Source organism: Parasteatoda tepidariorum, chromosome 9, assembly GCF_982258835.1.
Source record: "Parasteatoda tepidariorum strain Cologne lab strain chromosome 9, Ptep-v5.0, whole genome shotgun sequence".
In the NCBI taxonomy this organism is placed as follows: Eukaryota; Metazoa; Arthropoda; class Arachnida; order Araneae; family Theridiidae; genus Parasteatoda; species Parasteatoda tepidariorum.
In genome coordinates, this window is record NC_141763.1 from 61,027,798 (window position 1) to 61,052,272 (window position 24,475).

Consider the following 24,475-nt stretch of genomic DNA (forward strand, 5'->3'; position numbering starts at 1 on the left):
CATTGGTCCCTTCTGATTTAATTCTTGAATTTTATTATTAGTAATATTTTTATGCTTAGATTATTTTAAATTTTAGTTGCTTATTTTGTAAAAATAATTTTTATCATATTCCATGTCTTTAAAAATTATTGATTCAAATTAAAAAATTATTAAATTTAAAACTAGTAATAATTATTTTATTATGCTCTTGATAACTCATTAAAAAGATATTTTTATTTGAAAATATTATGTATATTATTATTTACTTGATTTTTTTATTTGTTTGGAATCTCTTCTCAAAATAAATAAAATTTATAGAAATTTTAATATTCACTTAAACTTAGGAGAATGAAAATAAATAAAAAATACTTTTTATAATTTCTTGTATAATTTGAAATTAAAAATATGAACCATTTATACTAATTATAAAAATTCTATTTAATTTTTGTCTCTATTACCCTATAGATTATTAGCAACAAATAATGTTGTAAATTGCAGCTAAACTTTTAAAATTAACTATTTTAACCTATATTTCATTTTAAATTTACTTATAAATATCATTTAATTACTTGTACTAAGTTTTTTCTTTTTTAAATATAACATGCAAGTTCTATTAGAACATAAAGAATTATGTTTAACCAATTGCTCAGTTTCATTTACAAATCCAAACTGATAATAATATGCAACAAAAACTAGTTTAAATTTTTTACAATAGATTTTATTTTATAAAATTTTTTTTCCTTCTGAATCTTAGAAAATCTTGTTCTGCAGAGAAACGTGTCAGTGCTCAAAACATGTTAATTGCTTTTTAGGGAATTAACACGTTTCCTTACTATAGTTCTTTATACATAGTGTTCTGTTTATCTTGCATACGATTTTTCAAGTTTAAACAGAGCTGGTCTCTGTCTTATATTTGAAATTAAATGTACTCTTGAATATGATATTTTGCTTTGTCATTTATACATGGGTCATTTATCATAAGGTGTGGAAATAATTATGTTCGTATATTTATATTTGAAGCTTCAGTTAAAATATTTTTGATTATAATTGTAATCTATTTGTTTATTTTGTTGTTGCTTACAACACATTTGTTGTTTGTTCTTGTGAATGGAAAAACTTAATTTGCTTGAAGAATACTTAATCTGGTAAAAATCAACAAATTTCGATTGCTTTTTTTATTTTTAAGATCTACTATTCGTCATCGATGTTTGCTATTGACTTTTTCTTTACTTTTGAATCAAATTAAGTTTTTCTATTAACAAATATATTTTACTGCTTCAATTTCTTAGGATAGATTTATTGTTTGTTATAATATTTGGTGTTTAGTATGTGGCAATATTTCTTTTATTACTATTTCTTGCTAAACTCTCTACTCTTGTTTTAAGTCTAAATATGCAATTTGCTTTTGTCTTTTATTAGATAGTAACAGAACTTTTGATATGCACAGATCCCAACTTTTACGATTTTTGTTTAAGATTTCTCTTAGTAAAAGCATTGAAGTTGTTAGTAATTTTCTAATTTTTTTTCCAGGCTTTTTACACATGTGAGGGAAAATTTCCAAAGTCCTTATAAAAAAATTTTTTTTAAATTTTTTGTGTTGAAGTGGTAAAGGTTAAAGGTTTTGTGTTGAAGGGTTAAAGCAAGTTTTTTAATCCCAGAGTAACATATCAAAGCATAAAATTGGTTGCTACAAAAAAATATGGTTTGTGAAAATAGTAAAAGTTGGCGAGCATGGATAGGTTTACTTAGTCTCACATAAAACAATAAATTTATTTTAGAGCTGGACGATATATTATTAAATATCGATATTTTTTTATCATCAATATAAAAAAATCGTGAAAAAATTCTCACTATGTATTGCAAATACCATTTTTAACGATAAATATGAAATGCATGATTATTATAGGAAATGAAATTACCCTGAGATCATGATTAACAATGATAAATTCTAATACAAAAATAATATAGCAACTACTGACTGCAACAATTAATGATAATCACTGACTATGACAAATATGGAATGTGATATCGTAAAAATATCGCGATATATCGATTTTTCTAATGGTATATCGCTCAGAACTAGTTTTTTATCTTGCCAACATTAAATACCTTGAATTGCCAAATATATTTTAACTCTGCTGGTTTAAGCAATACGATTTTTTTAAAACCATGTTTCAATACAATTTGGGAGAAGAGTATGTAGCTTTATTTTTCCAATTAAAAACTCTGACCTCGATGGTGATATTTCAACTGCAATTCTGTATAGTGTACTATTTTATAGATTAATTTTAATTGAACAAATGTGCACAAATATGAGTGTTTGTAATAAATGTGAATATTGCTGTTGTGATATTGATATTTAAAAAATATAAACTAATAAAATTTTCTGTTCTTAATATAGGTGTTCTATATTCTAGAAACTTTTAACTATCTAAAAAGAAAGTTAAGAATCAGTTTAGACCTTTGAATTGACTCAAATGAGCAGCATAACACTGTTTTCCAAAAATATTAAAATATATATTATTGAAAATTTTTTTTATTTATTTATTATTATTTTTTTTTTGAAGAAAATTATGTGAAAACTGCAAAATAACTTAAGTTCAATAGCATGCTTTAAATAAAAGTTTCATTATTAAATTTAACTCAAGCTAACTAAGCAATTTTCAAATAAGTCAGTTTGGCATTATTGGGTTGTTACCCTACTACAGTAGGGAACCGATTATCCGGAACGATCGGGACCATCGCTATTCCGGATAACTGATTTTTCCGGTTTTCTGAATCGCTACAAAAAGCCGTTTTTTTATTGTTAAACCCAACTAAAAAAATTTTTTTTTGGGGGGGGGGGATAATCTTAAAAAGAAGAAAAAACGATGAAGTAATATACTAATGATTATTTCCAAAACGATGGTAAGGTGAATGTCTTTCAAAAAAGAAAGAAAAATCCTAAAATCTTATAAGGAAAAATTTTGTAAAAAAAAAAAATGGCGGGAAAATTTATCGAATTTCGTTACGGTTTTTTGGTTTTCCGGATAACGGGTTCTGACTGTACTTAACCACCTACAAAGATTGCAAATATTAAATTTTATCACTTTTTATTTTTATAAAAAAATATATGAATATTTCTAATAAACTATGCTAATTTGTTTGACATAATTAAAGGGAATATATAAAAAAAAGCAAGTTTTTAGTTAGTAGTCACCAAGTTGAATGTATTTGCCGAGTACCATTGATTTAAGTTATGTAGTATTACTACATGCAGGAAAAAATAAACTTTTAAAAGCTATTTTTCAAAACAATGTTTCGCATACTTATTAAAGGCATAGGATTGTCTAATATTATATATGAATTTTTTTTAATATTTAAATCAGATTTTATTGATTTTTTACATTTATTATTTAATGTTCTGATAAAATAAATAAAATACTCAAAATTATTTTAAAACACAACTAGAAAATATTTAATTTTAATTAAAATAGTTAATGCAATTATTAAAAATTAATTGCTGAGTAAATAAAATCATAGTTACTTTTATTCAAGCTATAATCCTTTGTAATTTGTAAAGACGGACTCAATTCGTCAGTTAGACAGCAAATGAAGAATAAATTATTTTGATTCAGAAAACATTAAAAAAAAATATATTCTTAATTACTCTTGGCATATAAATCTTTCTACAATAATTGATTTAAAATATTTATTTAATAAGTTTTAAAAGTACTTCAATCTTAATAAACGTAAAACTAAAGGGGTATAATTGAAATATGTTATGAAACAGAAAATTATTTTGTTTACAGCTAATGGAAAATTATTATAATTTAAAAGTTTCACAAAATTTTTATCCATGTTTAGTTTTTTTTAAAAAATTTATTATTAATTTTGAACATCAAAAAATAAATTATATATATTCTACCCTCATTATTTCTCTAGATAAAACCTGCAATATTAATGAAATCAGACTTTAAAAAAATATTTTCAGAATAAATCCATTTAAAAAAAAAAAAAAAAATTTAATTATATAAATCCCAATTTAAATCATGTTAATGAGACAATTTCTTTAGTTTTCAGCTGATTTATGTGTTTACCGAGTAACGTTAAGTTATCTGGATCTACAGCTTTATAGAAGAGTTACATTTTAGAATGTTATTTAACTTATTTATTAAAGAATAATAACAAAAAAAAAATCCATCTACAATTTTTTTTTCTACCTGAAAGCTCAAAGTTGCTGATATCAGAAAATGTCAACATAAGCCTATTAAAATTGATTTTATTGTTTTTTACATAATTGTAAGACAGAAATTATATTCCAAATGTGACAGGAGATTTGAATGTTACAACTAGTCTTCTGTCACATACCTACTAGATTATTATTTTTAAAATGGTATAAAATCTCACTTCATTACAAATCATGTACAAATTGACAAACTTGTAGCTGGATAGGTAGAAAATAACAAACACTGAAACACTTCTTAAAAAAAAATCATATTGTAAAAAACATATAAAAATTGGAAATACAAACAGCGAGATCAGATATTATGTATAAAACAGAATATTCAAAATTGAATTGTATTTAAAATGGAATGAGAAAAATCCTATTGTTACTTTATATATGTATATATATAATTAGAAAAAGTTATTGTTATGAATAACAAAAAAGCAATATAAAAAAATAAATAAAGGAATACTAAATTAGGCATTTTGACACTTCACTGTCAAGCGAATAACTTCCCCTAGTAGCACAAAATCCATTCATTATTGAACCATGACAGTTAAAATTTAGAGGTGCCAACTTTCCAAATTACCTATTATTGCCATAATCAGAAGTACAATAATGCATACAACATTAACAAACTTCAAATTAGCGCTATTTCAAGGTGCTACAACACAAATTAAATGCATGCATAATTCCAATTTTTTTTTTTGCTACTCAATTCTTGGTAGGTTATATTGTGCAATGAATTTAACTACAAATATAATAATAATTACAATTAATAAACGAATTACTCAAATTAATAATACAAAATTAATAACAATAAAAATAAAAAAAATTAATAATTACAAATATTATGCATGCATTTAATATTAAATAAAAAAAAGTAAGTTACTTTTCAAATATTCGCAGTAAACAACGAAAAATTCTCAAAAACCGTAATTTTTATTACTCGAACTCGAGGCCGTAATCTCGACGACGAAATCGTAATTATGGATGAATCTTAATAGTTGGCACTTCTGTTCAAATTCAACACCATAAGCAATATTCTATACAATGTTCTGTGCTACTTGGGTTAGACGCACGGTGCAAGGAACTAAATTTGATAAAACACCACCATGCTTTGCAATTGAAATAAAATTGCATAAGTATTTGATTGGCATTTGGATACAAAATGTTGGTGTATGCATCTTTGGGAAAGGAAGAAAATTGCCACTACACACACACACAGACACTGAATGAGCAAGACATTATTTTGTCCTCTCTCTGGGAGAAAAACTAATATTCCCATGTAGTTGCAGAACTGGGATCAGGGCCACCCACTTTAAATAAACCGTTCTTTTCGGCAACTAAGTAGTCTCCATCTTCCGTCTTGATGCACAGCTTAGACGGTTCCCTCAATTCGATGTAGAATCCTTGGGTATGTTCAGAGTCAACTGATATGGTGTTGTCGCTGTTTGCGTGCCAGTATTTGCCATTGTTTCCTGGAAAAATAACAAGTTAGTGTTTTTATCACTATATAGTACATAAAAAGTAGTTAAAAGGTAAATATGCAGGAACATTTGAGTCGTTAAAATACAAAACGCTTTTTAGAGAAAAATGTGTGAAATGGGGTAAATGTAATAACAACAAAGTATATTAAACAAGATTTTCTTTTAGAAAATGGCAATAATATAACCAGAATAGTTTCATATTGAGCACTGAAAAAATTTGATAGAGAGAGCGTTAGGGATAGAGGCAATTTGCTTGTTAAATCAGGATGCTTATTAAACTAAAGTTGGCCAAATTTATCAAAAATATAAGATACTTTACTTCATGTTATTAAGGCCAATCGCATTCGATGGCTGGGACACTTTTATAGATCTGAAGACCAAAACCCCGCAAAAAAGTAGCTTTAAAAAAAACAGAAGGTACAAGAAAAAGGGGTTGTCCACCGACGAGGTGGCTGGACGCAGTTGAAAAAGACCTAAAGATAATAGGAATAACTAACTGGAAGGCCATGGCATAGAATAGATCAAGATGGCAAAAACTTATTGGGACGGACTTGGCCTGTCATAGGCTGTAGTGCCGAAGAAGAAAAGACACTTTACAAATAATGGTTCCCTTTTCATGCTTTTTTAATTGATATTAAACGAATTTTCATATTAGTATTTACTTCAGTGTGAATATTTTTTTTTGGACATAGTCTACAAAACATTGGATTGCTTTGCTCCCAGTGTGCACGTCCATATTTTACCAGCATTAAGTTGAAATTTTGTCACTAGCCACAACCACGAAATCCGGGCAATCATTTTTAATACTATTTTTAAGTGTGTACCTTTACAAAAAACTTTATTCCATTCTCTCAAACAATATGTTAGGGCTCATTCATATCTTGTCAAAGTTATAATAATCCTGCATTTAGTTTCATATGTAATTATTTCAATCAAAGCTAAATTTTTTAAAAAAATATCGATTTTATAAGAGAGTGTTCTTTTACACTCTGAAATATCTAAATAACTATGACAATTATCTTGTTACTACATATAAGCAGAGAAAAAATAATTACCTTTGAAATAACATATTCCTTTTTCACCTCTTTCTATAAATATACTTTCGTATGTAGCTTTATTACATTCTAATTTGGGAGAGGCAGCACTTTTATATCCCACAAAGCCTTGTTCACACTTCAGAACTAGAGTTTGGCGATTAATCAAATAGAAATAAAACTTTTCCATATCTTCCACTTTGTCACTGTTGGCATACAAGTGGCCACTTTTCTTAGCAGCTACATATTTTCCATTGTTTGCTTTAAAGGCAAAATTTCCCTCTGGCAACCACTCCAATGTAAAATGTGCACTAGATGGCCTGTCAAGCAAAGAAAAAGTTGAAAAATAGTGGATTTTTTTCTTCATATTTTATAATTTTTTAACAATCAAAAACTTTATTAAATGAAAAATGATGTTTAAATGTGTATTCAAGAGCCAGTTTGATAGCTAATTAATTTTAAAATTATTAATTTTAGCATTGCCCACTTTTTCAGAAATTAGTGACTATAAGGTATATTTGGAATACCTATGCAGAATGCAGTAAATTATACATTTTTATCTCTTTCAGTTTTTTCAAAATCTTTAATGAATTTAAATTTTTGCTATGCTCTGCACTTTTTTTTCTTCTTTCGATAAATTCTTTCATATGAGCTTCAGAATGAAGAATAACTTATTAGTTGGTATTTATATCAAGAAAATAAATTCAAAGAATAGATGATTTACTTTCATGAAACCATTAAAAACTTTTTTTAATGAAAAATGATGTTCAAAAACACATTCAAGAGCCAGTTTCATAGCTAATTAATTTACAATTTTAACACTGAGTACTACTTTTGTACTATGTGTATACATAAAGTATTTCATTTTCTATGCATAAACTAAATGTATTACATCTTTCTAAGTAAAGTAGCACATATAATTCGTTAAGGGTATTAGTAAACTGTAACCTTAGGTAAAGTTTATTATACATTACATAATTAGTGTCTTGTCATGTTTTTTAAAGTCAAAATTTTTTTTCACATCCTGTTTCCACTGACATTTCAAGGGTTTAATCTCAGAGGTTAAAAAAACAGAAACAGAAAAATATTTGAAATAAAAAATGAGAAAAATGAACCAACACAGCAGTAAAGAAAACTATATGAAGGTAAAAATTGCTTAACCAAATATCTTGTTCATCATCTTGTAGGAACTGACTTATAACTAACAAGAGCTAACCTTAGCTACTGTTAGTAATAAGCCTGTCCTCAACTTACTTTCTTGGGGGGAGGATTGACTATTTTAAAAAGGCTGGACACAGGTTTTACGGCGCCGAGAATGAAATCTCTTGTGGGCCCTTCCTCATCTTACATTTATATTTTGAAGAGGCGTTAATCAAAATGGTAGTTTTTTGTCTTACATATGTGGAGTTTCTAAGCAATTTTTTATAACAATTACTTAAAATACACTAAATCTTTGAAAGGAATTTTAATCTGCCTTGTCTTCCTTACTTTAGTATGGCCATGATTTTTAAAGTTAAATATTGTTGTACCAAAGTTAAACTTAAAATATTACTTTACTCAAACACTTAATTGAATGAGTTTCAAATACACATTCATACTGTTGACAAATGTTAATAGTATCAATGTAATGATAACAGTACTGATGACAAATGTATGTGTATGTCCAAAATCCCATATAATATCCAATATCATGAATAGGCCACATTTTAGATAATTAAAATATCGTAAGAGCTATCACACCATTGACCAATAAAAATATAATAATGATTATAAAGATTTTGTCATTTGTAAAAAAGTTATTTTGATATAAGTTGAGAATGGTTAGTAAAATTTGATACCCATTACCAGAAATTTATTTGAAAGAAATTGACATTAAATACATTGAGGAACAAAATTTTGTAAATTACAATAACTTATTTAAATAAATTAAAAAAAATTATAATTGGAAAAATCAACAATGCTTCATACTAAGATTGCTTTTAAAATATATTAACAGTAAGCAAAGAAAAAAATTCATAAAAATGTTCTTTAATTTCTCCAAAAATGTCCATAAGTTTAAAAATAGATTTTATTAAAACAAAAGGCAGAAAAATTATAATTGGAAAAATCAACAATGCTTCATACTAAGATTGCTTTTAAAATATATTAACAGTAAGCAAAGAAAAAAATTCATAAAAATGTTCTTTAATTTCTCCAAAAATGTCCATAAGTTTAAAAATAGATTTTATTAAAACAAAAGTCAGAATCGGCTACATAACACCAATTGTAAATTGTATTAACAAAATATGAATTAGTAGATAAAATGATGGTGCTATAAAATCAAGACTTAAAAAATAATAATAATAATAATGGCCCTGTGGGGATTTATCATTAACCCTTTATGCACAAAGTGCAAAAACCACTAAAATGTTTTCTACACTCTGAGGACGATTGTTGTGTGGAATATCAATTTTGTACCAATTTCCACATTTAATAGATCAAGGCTTAAGCCATTAACTTATTATATTGTAAAAATACGTGGAGTCGATCTTTTCTAAGCGCACTTGATATTGGTTTTTAAAAAGGTTTGAATCCCACCATTAAAATAAATATAAAATAATTGGAAAATACTTTGGAATTATTTTGCATAACATTAATTGTAATAAATAATATTACCCTTTAGAGGCATTGGCTTGTATACCACCACTGCTATCCAGAGACCAATATTTGTCTTGCATTGTTCGAATATGCCAAGTTTTTGTCTTTTCATTGTACTCCAGTTGGAATGTTTCGTGGTCTGAGATTTCATCTTGATTGGCTGTCACGTCCACTCCTACAAAAAAGAATTATTTCTGAAATCTTGCTATATACATTTTAAGTACGCTTTAAATTAATAAATTTACAACCTTAAATAAATTTTCAATTGTTGTGAATAGTCGTCATCTGACAACATTCAAGTCTGCTACTTTAGGAAAAAATAAATGTGGAATACAGATCCAATCCGATCCACGAAGCAACCATCTCTATCACGTGACATCAAGGACACTTACTTCTACATTTACTCTTCCTTTACAGTTACACCATGTAGTTGGAATGACTGGCTCGAGAAGGACGCCAGCAGAAATTGTAGCTTACTTGCCTATTATTGTTAATATATATTTTTATTAAGTTTAACACGTCTTCTTTATTTTTGAGAAACCCTCACTTCACCCCCTTTATCCTACAAATGGGGGCTCGTCCACGGGAATGTGAATTGCGATTTGTGCAATAACTTTTCATTTTTCAACGATTATAGCCAACGAGTCAAGGTTGAGCTATTATAAACTATTTGAGCCGAGCAGGGCCAAAATTAATCCATTCTACAACGTCGATTACGTCGCGTAGGACGATAATCACTAAAAATTACTTCCTTACAAAAAAAAAAAATCTGAGCATTGCGTAACTAAACTTCGAAAATAAAAACTGTGGACTAAAAACTGTGACAACGAATCCATTTTCAAGTGCCGCGCAGGGTTGACTTGAATAAGAAACTACAACTGCTAGAAACGCTGTGAAGTTCCTGGAAACAACTAGATTTGCTGTGGAAATTGCCGGAAACAACTAGAATCGTCATCGAAGTTGCTGGAAAGTACTAGAATCACCATCGAAGCTGCTTGAAACTACTGAAACTACCGCCTATCGTCAACTGATACAGAGTTCATGCCTGAATTGTGAGTTACGCCAGTGTTACCGGATACCAAAAATTTTATCTGCAAAGAAACCTTTGAAGTAGGTGACTCTTTATTTTTTTTTCTTCTTTTTGTGAACTTCAAAATGTACAAATCAACAAAAACAGATCTAATAACATTAACCCAAGAACTAAATATTCCCACTCCTTCTAACGCTACAGTAACCGAACTAAAAACTATAATTGAAAATTCAGACGAATATAAAAAAGACCCGAACACAGTAAAGGAACTATTAGACGAAATTATAAACGCAAGGAAATTAATAGCTGACGAAGAATTAAAAATGCAACAACTTAATTTAGAACTAGAAAAAGTAAAATTAGCTAGAATAGAAAAAGAAATTCAACTTCAATCACTTAGTCAAAATGAGCAAAATATGAGTGTAAACAGCAGTTCTGATTTAAATAATCCGCATCAAGATTTAGAATCACTTATTAAAAGTATACGAACCTTAACAGTAACTGTTCCGAGAAATCCTGAAAATCTTAGCTTATTCTTTAATTCTTTGGAGCGAGCATTCAAAACCAAAAACGTAAAAGATGAACTTAAATCCGAAATCCTTATAGCAATTTTGCAAGAAAAAGCAAACAAAGCGCTTTTATACGTGGAAGAAGAGGAATTAAAAAATTACGAAAAACTTAAATCATTAATCTTAAGGGAAAACCAAATAACCCCTCAACAGTGTCTATTTAATTTTCGCCACCAAAGAAAAAATTTTGATGAATCACACATTCAATTTGCAACACGAATTCGTTCAACTTTTGAGTATTATTTACGCCTGAGAGAAGTAAATGACTTTAAAACATTATGTGACTTAATCATTTCGGATAAAATATATGAAACACTAGACAGAGACACATCCGCCCATATTGGCGTAAGACAGGCTAATGGTTGGTTCAAGCCTCTCGAATTAGCACAAGAATGCGATATTTACTATACGGCAAAAAGAAAATCGCAAAATGAACAACAGTCAACATTCAACCACACAGAAAATCAACATCGATATAGGAGCACTTTTTATTCTCCTAAAAACACTCATCAAGAAAAATATAGGGCAAACACTTTTAAACGAACAGATAAATTGCCAGACACTAGAAACTGCTACATTTGCGGTGCGAATTCACATTTCGCAAAAAATTGCAATATGAAGTTTAAAGAAACTCAAAACCAAACTAATCCTTCACAAATTAATGCAAATCAGATTAATCAAATCGAAAGTAAAAACTCTATCAACGAACAATGTGTAAATAATTTGGAATTTATTGAATTAAACGTTAATGAACGAAAAATTAATTGTTTAGTAGATTCGGGTTCACGCATTTGTGTTATAAATAGCAAATATGTAAATTTAAAAGATCGTATCCCAGAAAGTTCAATTGAATTAAAAAGTTGCTTCGGAGAGATAATTAAAGCGAAAACTTATTCTCTTACAATTTCACTCCCAAGTCAAAACATCATTAAACGTGAATTATGCATCCCGTTCGCAGTAACCGATAAACTTTGTATGAATTGCGTCATTATCCCTCAAGTAAAGGCTCTTCTTTTCGAGTGTCAAATTTCAGATTCGCCAGATGTTAAATTCAAAACAACTTCGAACACTTCGAATAAAAAAATAAATGATCAAAATGCTTATGCAGGAGATTTATTGCAAAAGGAAAATTCTCAATCTCAATGTTTACTTTTGAACAAGAAAAACGATCTGTGTTTAAATGATTCCTTGTCTTTTGATAATTCTTTATTATGTGACACTTTGCATGATGATAACAACTTTTTATTTGAATTTCATGATGATATTTTTAATTGTTTTCAATTGAATATAAATGATATAAATACTTCGCATTTAAATCATATCAAAAATGAGCATGTTAAACAGGGTGTATTTAATCTTATTCAAAACTATAAGCCTCAGAAAGTGAAAACAAGTAATTTAGAAATGAAAATAATCTTAACAGACGACACTCCTATTTATTGTAAACCTCGTCGATTACCATATGTTGAAAAACAAATAGTTGATTCCCAAATAAAGGAATGGTTATCAAAAGGTATTATTAAACCTAGTAATTCAGATTTTGCTTCCCCTATTGTTTTGTGTAAGAAGAAAAATGGTACTATGCGACTTTGCGTGGATTATCGTAAGTTAAACAAAAAGACAATTAAGGATAGATTCCCCCTTCCTGTCTTAGATGATATTTTAGATAGTATAAGCGAGGCAAAAATTCATTCTCTACTAGATCTTAAAAACGCATTTTTTCACTTACAAATAAATGAAGATAGTCAAAAATACACATCATTTGTCACCACCAATGGTCAGTATGAATTTACCAAAGTGCCTTTCGGTTTAGCTAATAGCCCAGCCGAATTTCAACGATTCATTAATCACATATTCAGAGATCTTATTAATGAAGGCATTATGGTAATATACATGGACGATATAGACGTAATAGCGAAGGATGAAATTGAAGGTCTAGAGCGTTTAACAAAAATCTTTAAGATAGCGTCAGAATATGGCTTGGAGATAAATTTCGAAAAATGTCAATTTCTAAAAACTAAAGTTAATTTTTTGGGACACATAATCGAAAACGGAACTATTACACCTTCAATGGAAAAAACGAAAGCAGTTACAAATTTCCCTGAACCTAAGAATATCAAGCAAATTCAGAGTTTCTTAGGCCTTACAAGTTATTTCCGTAAATTTATTCAAGGATATGCACATATTGCAAAACCATTAAGCGACTTATTGCGTAAAGACACTAATTTTATTTTTGGACCAGAACAAAAAATCGCTTTTCAAAAATTGAAAGAAAAATTATCAACAAACCCAGTTCTCAAATTGTTTAGACAGGGTGCTAGAACTGAATTGCATACAGATGCATCTAAACTTGGTTACGGAGCAATCCTATTGCAAGAGGGCGATGATGGAAAACTCCACCCAGTTCATTACATGAGTCGGAAAACCTCAGTACAGGAAGAAAAATATTCCAGTTACGAGTTAGAGGTCTTAGCTATCATAACAGCTTTACAGAAATTTCGCATTTATTTATTAGGACAAAAATTCAAAATTGTTACCGATTGTTCGGCATTCCAAAAAACAATGGAGAAAAAGGAAATTACTCCTAAAATTGCTCGTTGGGCATTATTTCTAGAAGAATTTGAATACGAAATAATTCATCGCTCAGGGACACACATGCGTCACGTTGATGCCTTAAGCCGTTATCCAATAATGATTATTGAAACCCCTGAAATAACACCTAAAATTTCAACAGCCCAAAAAGATGACGAATTTATATCAACAATTAAGGAATTAATTAACTGTGGTAAAAATGATAATTACTTTGTGAAAAATGATATTCTTTACAAAATTGTTAACGATAGAGATTTATTAGTGGTCCCTAAGACCATGCAAATAGAAATTGTAAAAAATGCTCATGAATTAGGTCATTATGGGGTAAACAAAACAGAAAATCTTGTTAGAGATAAATATTTTTTCCCAAACATCAGACAGTGCGTAGAAAATGTAATTAAAAGTTGTGTTAAGTGTATTTTAGTAAACAGGAAAAAGGGAAAAGCTGAGGGTTTATTAAATCCAATTCCAAAAGGTGAAACTCCATTAGACACATATCACATTGACTTTATCGGTCCAATGCCATCCACCAATAAAAACTACAACCATATTTTTTCTGTGGTAGATGCATTCACAAAATACGTATGGCTCTATCCTGTAAAATCTACATCATCATTCGATGCCATTCAGAAATTAAACCAACAACAAACAAATTTTGGAAATCCTAAAAGACTGATTAGCGATAAAGGTGCCGCGTTTACTTCTAAAGAATTTAGCGACTATTGTGCAAATGAAGACATTACTCATCTTACCATCACAACTGGAATCCCACGAGGAAACGGAATGATTGAAAGGATTCACGAGACACTCATTCCCATTTTAGCAAAACTATCCATAAACGATCCACAGAAATGGTATAAATACGTACCATTAGTACAAAGAACATTAAACTCTACTACATCTAGAAGTACCAAATACTCGCCATTCGAACTGCTCACTGGCATTAAAATGAAACAAAAACAAGATGACAAGCTTTTGGAAATATTGAAGGAAGAACATGAAAACACCATTATGTGTAACAGACAAGAAATTCGTGACAACGCTAAAGTCAACATTTACAAGATTCAAGAGGAAAACAAGCGAACATATGACAAAAAGCGGAAGAAAGCTCACAAGTATGAGAAAGGTGACGTCGTTGCCATTCAACGAACGCAGTTCGGTACAGGACTCAAGTTGAGACCAAAATTCTACGGACCTTATGAAGTTACTAAGGTGAACAACAACGATAGATACAATGTCAGAAAACTTGGAACTCACGATGGTCCTAATATGACTTCTACTGCTGCAGACCATATGAAGATCTGGGGAAATTGAGGAACCATATGGACTGAAAAAAAAAAAACTAATATTTTTTTTTTGTTTCTTATAGCCAATTGTTTTGAAATATTTGCTTTTGTACTGTTCTTTTTTTTCTTGTGTAATTTCAGAAAATGTCCTTGGAACAAACATGTCTATTGGTGAGAAAGTGGTCACCGCGGTCGGTGAAGAGCAGGACGGCCGTGTGGAATACAGATCCAATCCGATCCACGAAGCAACCATCTCTATCACGTGACATCAAGGACACTTACTTCTACATTTACTCTTCCTTTACAGTTACACCATGTAGTTGGAATGACTGGCTCGAGAAGGACGCCAGCAGAAATTGTAGCTTACTTGCCTATTATTGTTAATATATATTTTTATTAAGTTTAACACGTCTTCTTTATTTTTGAGAAACCCTCACTTCACCCCCTTTATCCTACATAAATAATTTGTGACTACCACTTTATTTTTTAATTATTACGTATATATATCTACTTTTGACGCTTTTATAAAAATATGATGTTTTAAACTGCTGTGCAATTGAAAAAACAACATAAGTGACAAAAAAATTGAGATTTTTATGCTAAGCTACAAATTTAAGAATAAAATTTAAAAAGAAAAAAAAAAACGTTTTATCAGACTTTTTTAAATTCTATTTTAGTGTTAGCATAAGAAGAGTTATTTAGCGAAATTTTATCGTTCGCATTAGAAAAAAAAGGAGAAAAGTTGTCAAGTCACTTTTCTCGGAATGAAGCATTTTTTGCAGACAGTATTGTCCTGACGACAAAATACTTTATATATAATAAGTTTGTTATAATTAAGTTATAAAGTTTAAGTATTTTAAATAAACCCCTAAATTTTTAAAAAGAAAAAAAAAAACTACAAGGTAAATTTTTTTTTATGTGAAAGATTTTCTCTTAAACAATTTACATTCCAAAAGTTTAGTTTTGGTACCTTAATTAATTAAATCCCTAAATTATTATTAAAAAACAATTTTTAATTAAATAGATATTCCTTAGAAAAAATTTTTTAAACATTAAAATGTCATATTCATATTAAAATAAGAAACATATAAAAAGTAAAAAAAAACTAATATCCTTAGGATAAAGATTTTATACGCTAAATTTAACTCTATGTTGCTTTTTTTTAAATATAAAATTTCTACTTTTAAATTATTTTTGGATTCCTAGAAAAAATTGGGAAATGAAATAAAGTAGAATTATTTTACAAATCTTAGTGAATAAGTTTGTAAACATTCACTTTTTAAACTAAAAATAAGTTCTTTGTTAATTTTAAATTATTCCTTTCATCCCAAATCGCATTACTCCGAGAAACTCAATTGTTGAAAGAGAAAACCGCAAAAGCAGTTTTCAAAGAACTGGGGTAGATGGCGAAAATGATTTCCTGAATAAAATGGCAAGAAAATGTTGCTGAAATGAAAGGAAATGCCTGTATACAGGATACAGGGAAATCGAGCAGAACGTCCTATGTTTCCTTCACAGATAGTTCCACTACTTTTATTTATTTCTGGAAACCTACAATAAACTTTTTCAGCATTTTTTTTTTTCTCAAAAGAAGATTCTTTTCAGCTCAAATATTAAATAAGAACTATTTTGATATTATTAACATTTCCTAAAATATAAAAAAAAGAAATTCTGAATAACCAGATAAGATTTATGGGGCCTTGGTGTGAACTGAAAACAGTAATTCAATTTTTTATACGATTTATTCAAAACTGCAACAGCTTGTATATTTTTGAGGAAAAATAAACAAAAATTAATAAATAAAATAAATAGGACGAGAGTTAAAATCGGTTATACTACGTCACACGTAAACTATATGTAAGTTGTTGCTAAAATAAAGTTTCTTAGGCTGAGTTCCACGATATAGGCATCAATATAAAGCTAGTTGTATGTTTTTCAATACATACGAAATTTAACATACAGGGTGTTCCGTAAACACAGCCCTTAGTATATATTTCTTAGAATTCTTGCCAAAAATTAAGTAAAAACAGTACACTCATTAGAGGTACCAAATTAATAATGAAGATAAGAAAAAACAGAAACACAATCGAACTCTGACGAATCAACACTAATTGAGGCAGGATGAAAACATCAAAACTTGTTTGATTGCCGTACGAAAGAGAAATGACTTAAAAGACGATTGTTAGAAACACTTCCCAGTTTTATAAGGCAATCACACTGGTTTTGATATTTTTCATTCTGCCTTTCTCAATAGTGATTCGAAAGACTTTAATACCAGTATTTTCTTTTTCAAGCTTACATATTAATCTGCGATTCCTAATTTGTCTACTTTTTACTTAATTTTTTGCAAGGAATCTAAAAATTATATTATTCGCTGTCATGTGTTTTCAGTTGTAGACAATACACTTCATGTTGTGGTACACTCTGTATTTTCTGTTATTAATTAAATTTTTTTATTGCATTTATAGTTTTTATTCGATTTAAAAAAGTATGTTTTTATTTAAGAACATTTATTTATTGAATCAAGAATGAATATCTGTCATGAAAAATTTTCTTTACTGTCACATATATTAAGAATTTTTTTTTTTTTAAATTTTTCTTTTTAAATTTTTTAGTGCCGTTTTCCTTTTAATACTATTATAAAATATGATACACGATTGATTTTCTTCAACTAATAGGGAAATTCCTGCCATAATTATCTCAACTTGCAAACCAATTTTTATGGTTACATAATTAAAGAACAAGTTTAAAGTTTAAATAAGGCACATAACACAATCGGTTAGGCAAGATTCCGTAACATTTTTTGTAAGCCATAGCTTATTAACCGAAAATATCGTCATCTTAAATTTCCTCTGAGAAAATGATTTTATGCGCGCCATTTTTTCATACATATTTTAAAAAAAAGAACATTAAAAATATTGTTAAAAAAATTAAAACGATCTTTATTTTTCCTAATTGGTTTCTGTTTCAAAATAAGCACAATAGGATAAATGATTTTTTGAATAACGAGGCCCTGGAATTCATAAAGTTACATTTGAAACATCAAGAAGCAAAATATCAATGTATCATAAAATTTGGATTACGATTTAGAAGTTCATTGCAGTTCAAATGTAGTCTGGTAAAACGCTTCTGGTTCCACCTTCAACCTCTTTAATGGTTGAGAAGCAGGGAGACAATATTCACTTCAACATGACAGGGTAACAGTTGTATAATGTTTATGAGCATATGCCAGATGGTGTATAAAACGCGAGGGATTTACTTAGTCGAGAGGCGTATGAAATGGGGTTAAATTCGAAAGAACAAGAAAAGTTTTATGTTAGTCACGGATTGTAGAATTCGAGCGTCTACTATAAGGTAGTTTACAAATGACATGTAATACTTTCTATTTCAATGGGAAAGACGTCTAAAAACGCACTGTTTAATAAAGAGAAAAATTATTAGTAATAAAAAGGTTTTAATTCTTGTTTTTAAAATAAATTGGAGAGAAAAAATTACTTAGTAAAGCTTAAGATAAAAATATTTTCATTCCCGAATTTCTATAAAAATGTAACATTTAAAGTGAAGGGATTTATTCTTTTTATAAATCTATTATAACTGTAAGAATCTATATTACATAAAACGCTAATACGTATGTATTAATAAAACCGATATTTCTTTTCCCGCGTTGGCAACTGTTTTCATTTTTTAATTGATAGGCTTCGGCGCGCAAGAGCACGTAGTGAGCATCATATGGCTAATCTATATTACATAAAATGCTAATACGTTTTAATTGATAGGCTTCGGCGCGCAAGAGCACGTAGTGAGCATCATATGTCTAATCGGGTGAATTCTCACCGAATTAACAAAAAAATTCTCACAAAATTATCTTCATCGAAGCCGATGCTTTACATCCGGCGTTCAGTACTATTTCATATTGTTTTACAACACATGGTTTTAGCCCTCTGGTGTGAAAGACTTTAAAACAAAACTTACAACAGTTACTTTTTTCAACAACTGAAATTTAGAATAGTGTGATTAAGAAAAATATGTGAACTGTTTGCAATTTCAAATTAATATTGAAATGCACAGGTTTAGAATTTTCTACAGTGAAAAGTTTTCGGAACTTCAGTGTTCAAAAAATTATACAAAAGCTAGACGTTAAGAACGTATCAATGAGCAATCCGAAATGAACTGCGAAAGCAGTTGCGGGGGTTGGCGAGCGCCAGCGAACAGGGGGCGAAGCCTCCTAGTTAGTTTATAAATCTGTAATTTTTTTTTTAAAACAAACGTGTAGAGTTTAGAATTGGTATTAGAAATTAGAAATATTATTAATAGTAAAATTTCTTAATAGGATAAAAGTTATAAATAATTTCATTTTCAAGTTTTTAAACATTCTAAAACTAATATAATTTATTTTTTAACTCTAAAAACTAACAGAGTAAACATAGAAACCCATTAAAAAAATTCTTCAGAAGCATATATACATATATATCTTCAGAATGAAATATCTGCAAGTGACGCAGTGTAGCTATCTCGATCCTGATTGGTTGTTGAAACGTGGCATTTGTTTACGTTAACAACTGGTTTTTCATTCTATTTCGAGTAAGCCAAGCTCGTCAAGTTTAAATTCTCTTCAGTGACAAATTCTATATTCTCTGACAACGATTTCAATTCTTTCACTATATATTTCTTACTTAACACAAAGACAAGCACGAGTACATGTAGAATTAATTAAGCATCGAAGTTGCCACGTATACCAAGGTTAACAATAAAATACATAAACAAATAATAAATCTAATCTAAGTAAAAGACGTATACACTAAAGAATTATATTTCAAAAAATTCGATGTGCGATACGGGGCTGTATTTAATTAACTTCTCGTTAATTAACATTCTAACTTAAGTGAAGAAACTTAGCTCAAAACGTGCCATTTTACTTATAAATGATCAGCTGGCGGTGACGTCATAGGTCACATGTGTGGGCATTCGCGATCTCCTAGAATTGCAAGTACTCTTGGAATTGGGTATAATATGAAAAAACACAACTACTTCGATTTAGTAGGAACAACATATGACGCAATGCTAAACGAATGGAATTTAGTTGTTGTTTATTTAGTTATTGTTATTAGTAGTTGTTGTTATTTGTTTTAGTTGTTGTTGTTTATTTATTTGTATTTAGTTTCAATAACTTTTCTTTATAATGCAATAAAATCTGGCGAGCAGCTATTTAAACGATCGAACACTTCGTTTGTTTATTTGTGGCTTGAAGTTAAGCTCGCAGAAAATGCCGTTCATGGGTTAAATTTAGTAGGAACAACACAACCTGTGACGTAGGCTATATTATACCCAATTAAAACTGATTCTGACTTATGAAAATTACATAAAAAGATTAAGATATATAAATAATTTCATTTTTAAATTTCTATATAAAACTTTTTTTTTCTAAGACTAATAACATAGATTTATGGTTTGTAAACTTATAAGAAATTTTTTTTCTTCAAACATACATATCTGTGTTGCGTTTAGAATTTGTTTTACATATAATTCCAATAAAATGCATAGATAATACTACATACATTTAAGGTTTAAGACTAGCGTTTTCATATCACATTTTTTTATTTTTCTTTTTACTCAATTCAAATGTAAACGAAAAAAAGGTGCGGAAAAAGGAAGAAAATTGTGGAACTTTAATTTCACCATTTTGAATAGAAAGGACATAAATTAAACGTGAGAAAAATTCTTTATATGCCAAAATAATATGCAAAAATTAGAATGTCAGTTTTGCGCATGGCTCATTCTGTTCTCGTTAAACTCCCGTTGCCAGGCTATGAAAGGATTAAAGAAAACGATCCATTTCGCGAACAGGATATTAAGATCTTCTCTGATAAGAGGTACAAATGAAAAAGAAAAAACGGAGATTATTGAGGATCATAAAAAGTGGCAGACGACATTTATTTACTTAAAGTATTTCAGAGCTGTTATAAATCCTTTCCTACCTGTCAAAAGACGTCACGGTTTTTTAATTTTAGCAATAATCTATCAATATCCTGATTCAAATATTGTAATGAGAGTAAAATCGTTTGCTTCACCTTGAAATTTACTTGCAGATCGTGTCAGATATGAACTGAAGTAATCTTTTCTCTGCTTCAACAAATTTGAAACGAAAACTTATTTTAAAACTGTAGTATTTTTGAACGTCATTAATAATCTTTATAATAATTATTGTAATTCAAGAATATTTAATCTTCGCGAAGAAATTAAAAACCAGGAATATGCAGCATATCGAATTAAACTTGCATTTTATAGTAAACTCGACATATGCGTTTTGTTTATGTATGCATTTTGTTTAAATCAAATATTTATTTTAAACACAATTAGGAGGGGGGTTATTACTAATGACCATTACTTATTATTTGTTACGTATTATTAATTTACTTACTTTTCGTATTAATGCCCTTATTACTGCTTTTAACATCTAAGAATATTCTGTGATATCAGAATATTCTGTGATAGCGGTGGGGCCAGGATATTAATTTTTGATATCAAGATGATATTTGAGCTTGCAGCAGCTGCAGCGTTCAGAAAGTTGTATAATGAATATGTACAGTGGGATTATTGATTGGTGCAAATTATCTTAGATTTTAATTTATCTATCTGAAAGTGTTTACGCAGAGCTCGCAATACGATTAAACACTTAATTTACTGTAAACCCACCCTTAGAGAGAAACTTGTGTTACACAAGACTACATGGAAATAGATCCTAAGTTTAAGTAACGAAACCGTGTTTCACTTACAAAAAAATTAAGCTTTATGTGTATCTTACAACTACAGAAAATGGCATGAAATATTTAATTTTACAACCGTTGTTGAACAGCCGGCCCAATTTTGAGACTTTTTTGGTGGAACTAACCCACATTTGCGTTACGTGGAGAGGAAAACCGCAAAACGGTTAGCCTGGAGGAAAGGGATTCCCTCGATTAGCCTGGAGTTAAGGGGACTCTAGCATGATCTTTCAATTTGTGCCAACCGTTTTGCCATGTAAAATTTTCCAAAAACATTTGCTACTAAAGGAAAGATTGTTTACATAGAGTTGGTATAGAAGGGTGCCCATATTTTTGCCCAAAACCTGCTCGTGGTAGCTTAAAAGATACATGATAAACCATTCATTTTGGTTAACTTGTTTCAGTTCCCGCCGTCGTTGAATAGCACCCAGATCTCCGACTTATTGCAAAAAAAAAAAAAAAAATCCCCTGACTTTTCCAGGTATTTCAGTAAAAATTCAATGTAAATCTAGGCCATATTTTAGCGATACCATACAAAACTTTATAGCAAAACTTTGATTTTTTTTTTTATTTGTAATGTCAAATATTCAGGGTACGTAGCCAAATCTCTCAACAAAAAATAAGCACTTTTTTAAGCACTCAAAAATTATTTTTAAGCGCTATATACATTAACAAAATGCAAAATAATTTTCAAAGAATTTACATGATCATGATAAAATAACTAGGTTCTGACAAAAAAAACTCTATTCTTGATTATATTAGCATTATAAAAATTATCAAGATTTTTTCGGTTCGATATCAGAGGGTGGAAAATGAAGCCTGAAATTGAGATTATCTTGCAAAACGCAGCAGAGCTGCACGTGAGAGTGCAAGAATCTCACCGAACCCAGCTCACTATATTCACATGCGGACTTGCAAGTATTTCAGTCATCATACATGTAAAATGATTGGAGCTTTCATACGCTATGGATCGTCGGTACGCCGAAATAGATAGTGATTGAATGAATTGTGAAAACTTTGAATAGAACAATGTGAAAAGTAAACTTTTCCATATGTGGCGAAAATCGACCTGGTAAAGAAGAAGAAAAAAATTTTTTTCGAGAAGGGAAAATTAAGCACTTTTTAAAAACACCCAATGAAAAAAGCACCTTTAAGGGCTTTTAAAAAACGAAAGAGGTAAGTAAGCACCTTTCAGCACTTTTTAAAAACGCAACGCACCATATTAAATTTTGTGAGCAAATGAGGAAGGAAAAATGGAAAAAATTTCCCTAAAATTTGGAATTTTTACAACAAATAATTGCAATTGATGTTAGAATTATTTAAATCGAATCTCAATAACTGGTTACAGTTATTGACAATTCTAAGGATAGTTATTTTCCAGGTTATGGTTGTAAGAATTTTCCAGCCTTATGATGGAAAAAAAATGCAACTTTCTCTGACTATCCCCTGACTTTTAAGAGTTAAAATAAAACCCCATGATCAATTCCAGGCTCTCCCTGACCAGCGGGTGGCCAGAAAGTATACACCCAGAAAATCAATCCCAATTTAATATTGAAGATGAAATTCAACTTCATCGAAAGAATAGTGCTTACCTTGTTTTACCGACACATGTTTGCCATTGAAACCAGCAAAGGCAGCTTGTGGAACGGAATCTTCTAGCGAAAACAACTCATCTTTGGTAACCGTCGACGATCGGGTCCTCAGCACAGCTTTACTTCCGATCGGGCTGACGTAACGACCCTGAGGATCTCTGAGTGCCAAATAACCACCGTGGAACTCTAATCCAAACAGACATTCACACTGCTCGGTAAGTTTCCCGTCAGCTTTTAGATAATGTCCGTTGCAGGCATGTATGGCATACCTTCCCTCTCGGAATTCCAGTGTGAAGAGGGCATCTTCACCCCATGGCGTGTTGGCATCAACCTGGATTTCGTCCTGTTCGGTCGAGAGTCTGGCATATCGACGACGTCCGATAGAACGGAGATTCACCTAAAAACAAAATTGAAGAAGGGAATAAGAAATGTAAGTCTTCAAAACTTATACAGTACAAAACCCGTTATCCGGAAATCAGAAAACCGGAAAACCAAAAAATCGGAACGAAATTCGATACATTTTCCCGCGATTTTTTTAAAAAGATGTTTTTTTCTTCATAAGATTTTAGGAATTTTCTTTCTTTTTTGAAAGATGCTTACCTTACCATCAGTTTAGAAATAATCATTAGTGTATTACTTCATCGTTTTTTCTTCTTTTTAAGATAATTTCCAAATATATATATTTTTTTTAGTTGGGTTTAACGATAAAAAAACGGCTTTTTGTAGCGATTCAGAAAACCGGAAAAATAAGTTATCCGGAATAGCGATGGTCCCTATCGTTCCGGATAATCGGTTCTCTACTGTACTTAATTTCATAATCGACACCGAAAAGCCGATCCATTTTTCTGTTTACCTTTATCTACATTCATCTCCATAGCCTTATAATTTTGAGCATAAAGCAGACGATAAGGCAACTGCTGGATCAAAAATTTAGCAAATTAGTCTTTGTGGAGGCTAGTTTCTTAGTAGAAGGCTACGTTTTTCGATGGATCTAATCTGCATTTACGTTACGTTCTGTTACATGGAGAGAAATACCACGAAAACCTCCCACGGTCAGCTATAGCATATAATCAAAGAATATTAACGCTTTAATGAAAAAAATATCGACTTTCTATTTAATTCTGTGAATATTAATCATGGGGTATAACTTAAAATCGCGTGAATACAGATCACGATGTGTAATTTTAAATCGTGTGAATACGAATCGCGATGTATGATTTTAAATGGTGTGATTACGAATCGTGATATGTAATTTTAAATTGCGTTCACCTCGGAAGGAAAAAAAAGCGTAAAGATGT

General features: G+C 29.7%; 1 protein-coding gene across 4 annotated transcripts in view; it reads right to left on the reverse strand.

The window, feature by feature from the left end:
• Nucleotides 1-4,222: 4,222 nt before the first annotated feature.
• LOC107440147 (protein singed) overlaps nucleotides 4,223-24,475 on the reverse strand; it is a 42,231-nt gene continuing 21,978 nt past the window's right edge. For all 4 annotated transcript variants that reach the window (XM_016052983.4, XM_016052982.5, XM_043043365.3 and 1 more), the window contains exons 3-6: nucleotides 23,178-23,574; nucleotides 9,366-9,522; nucleotides 6,732-7,030; nucleotides 4,223-5,667 (exon numbers count right to left, since the gene is read on the reverse strand). In XM_016052983.4, coding sequence (XP_015908469.1) covers nucleotides 5,462-5,667; nucleotides 6,732-7,030; nucleotides 9,366-9,522; nucleotides 23,178-23,574 — 1,059 coding nt within the window. In that variant the 3' untranslated portion in view covers nucleotides 4,223-5,461. The remainder of the gene's footprint in view (nucleotides 5,668-6,731; nucleotides 7,031-9,365; nucleotides 9,523-23,177; nucleotides 23,575-24,475) is intronic.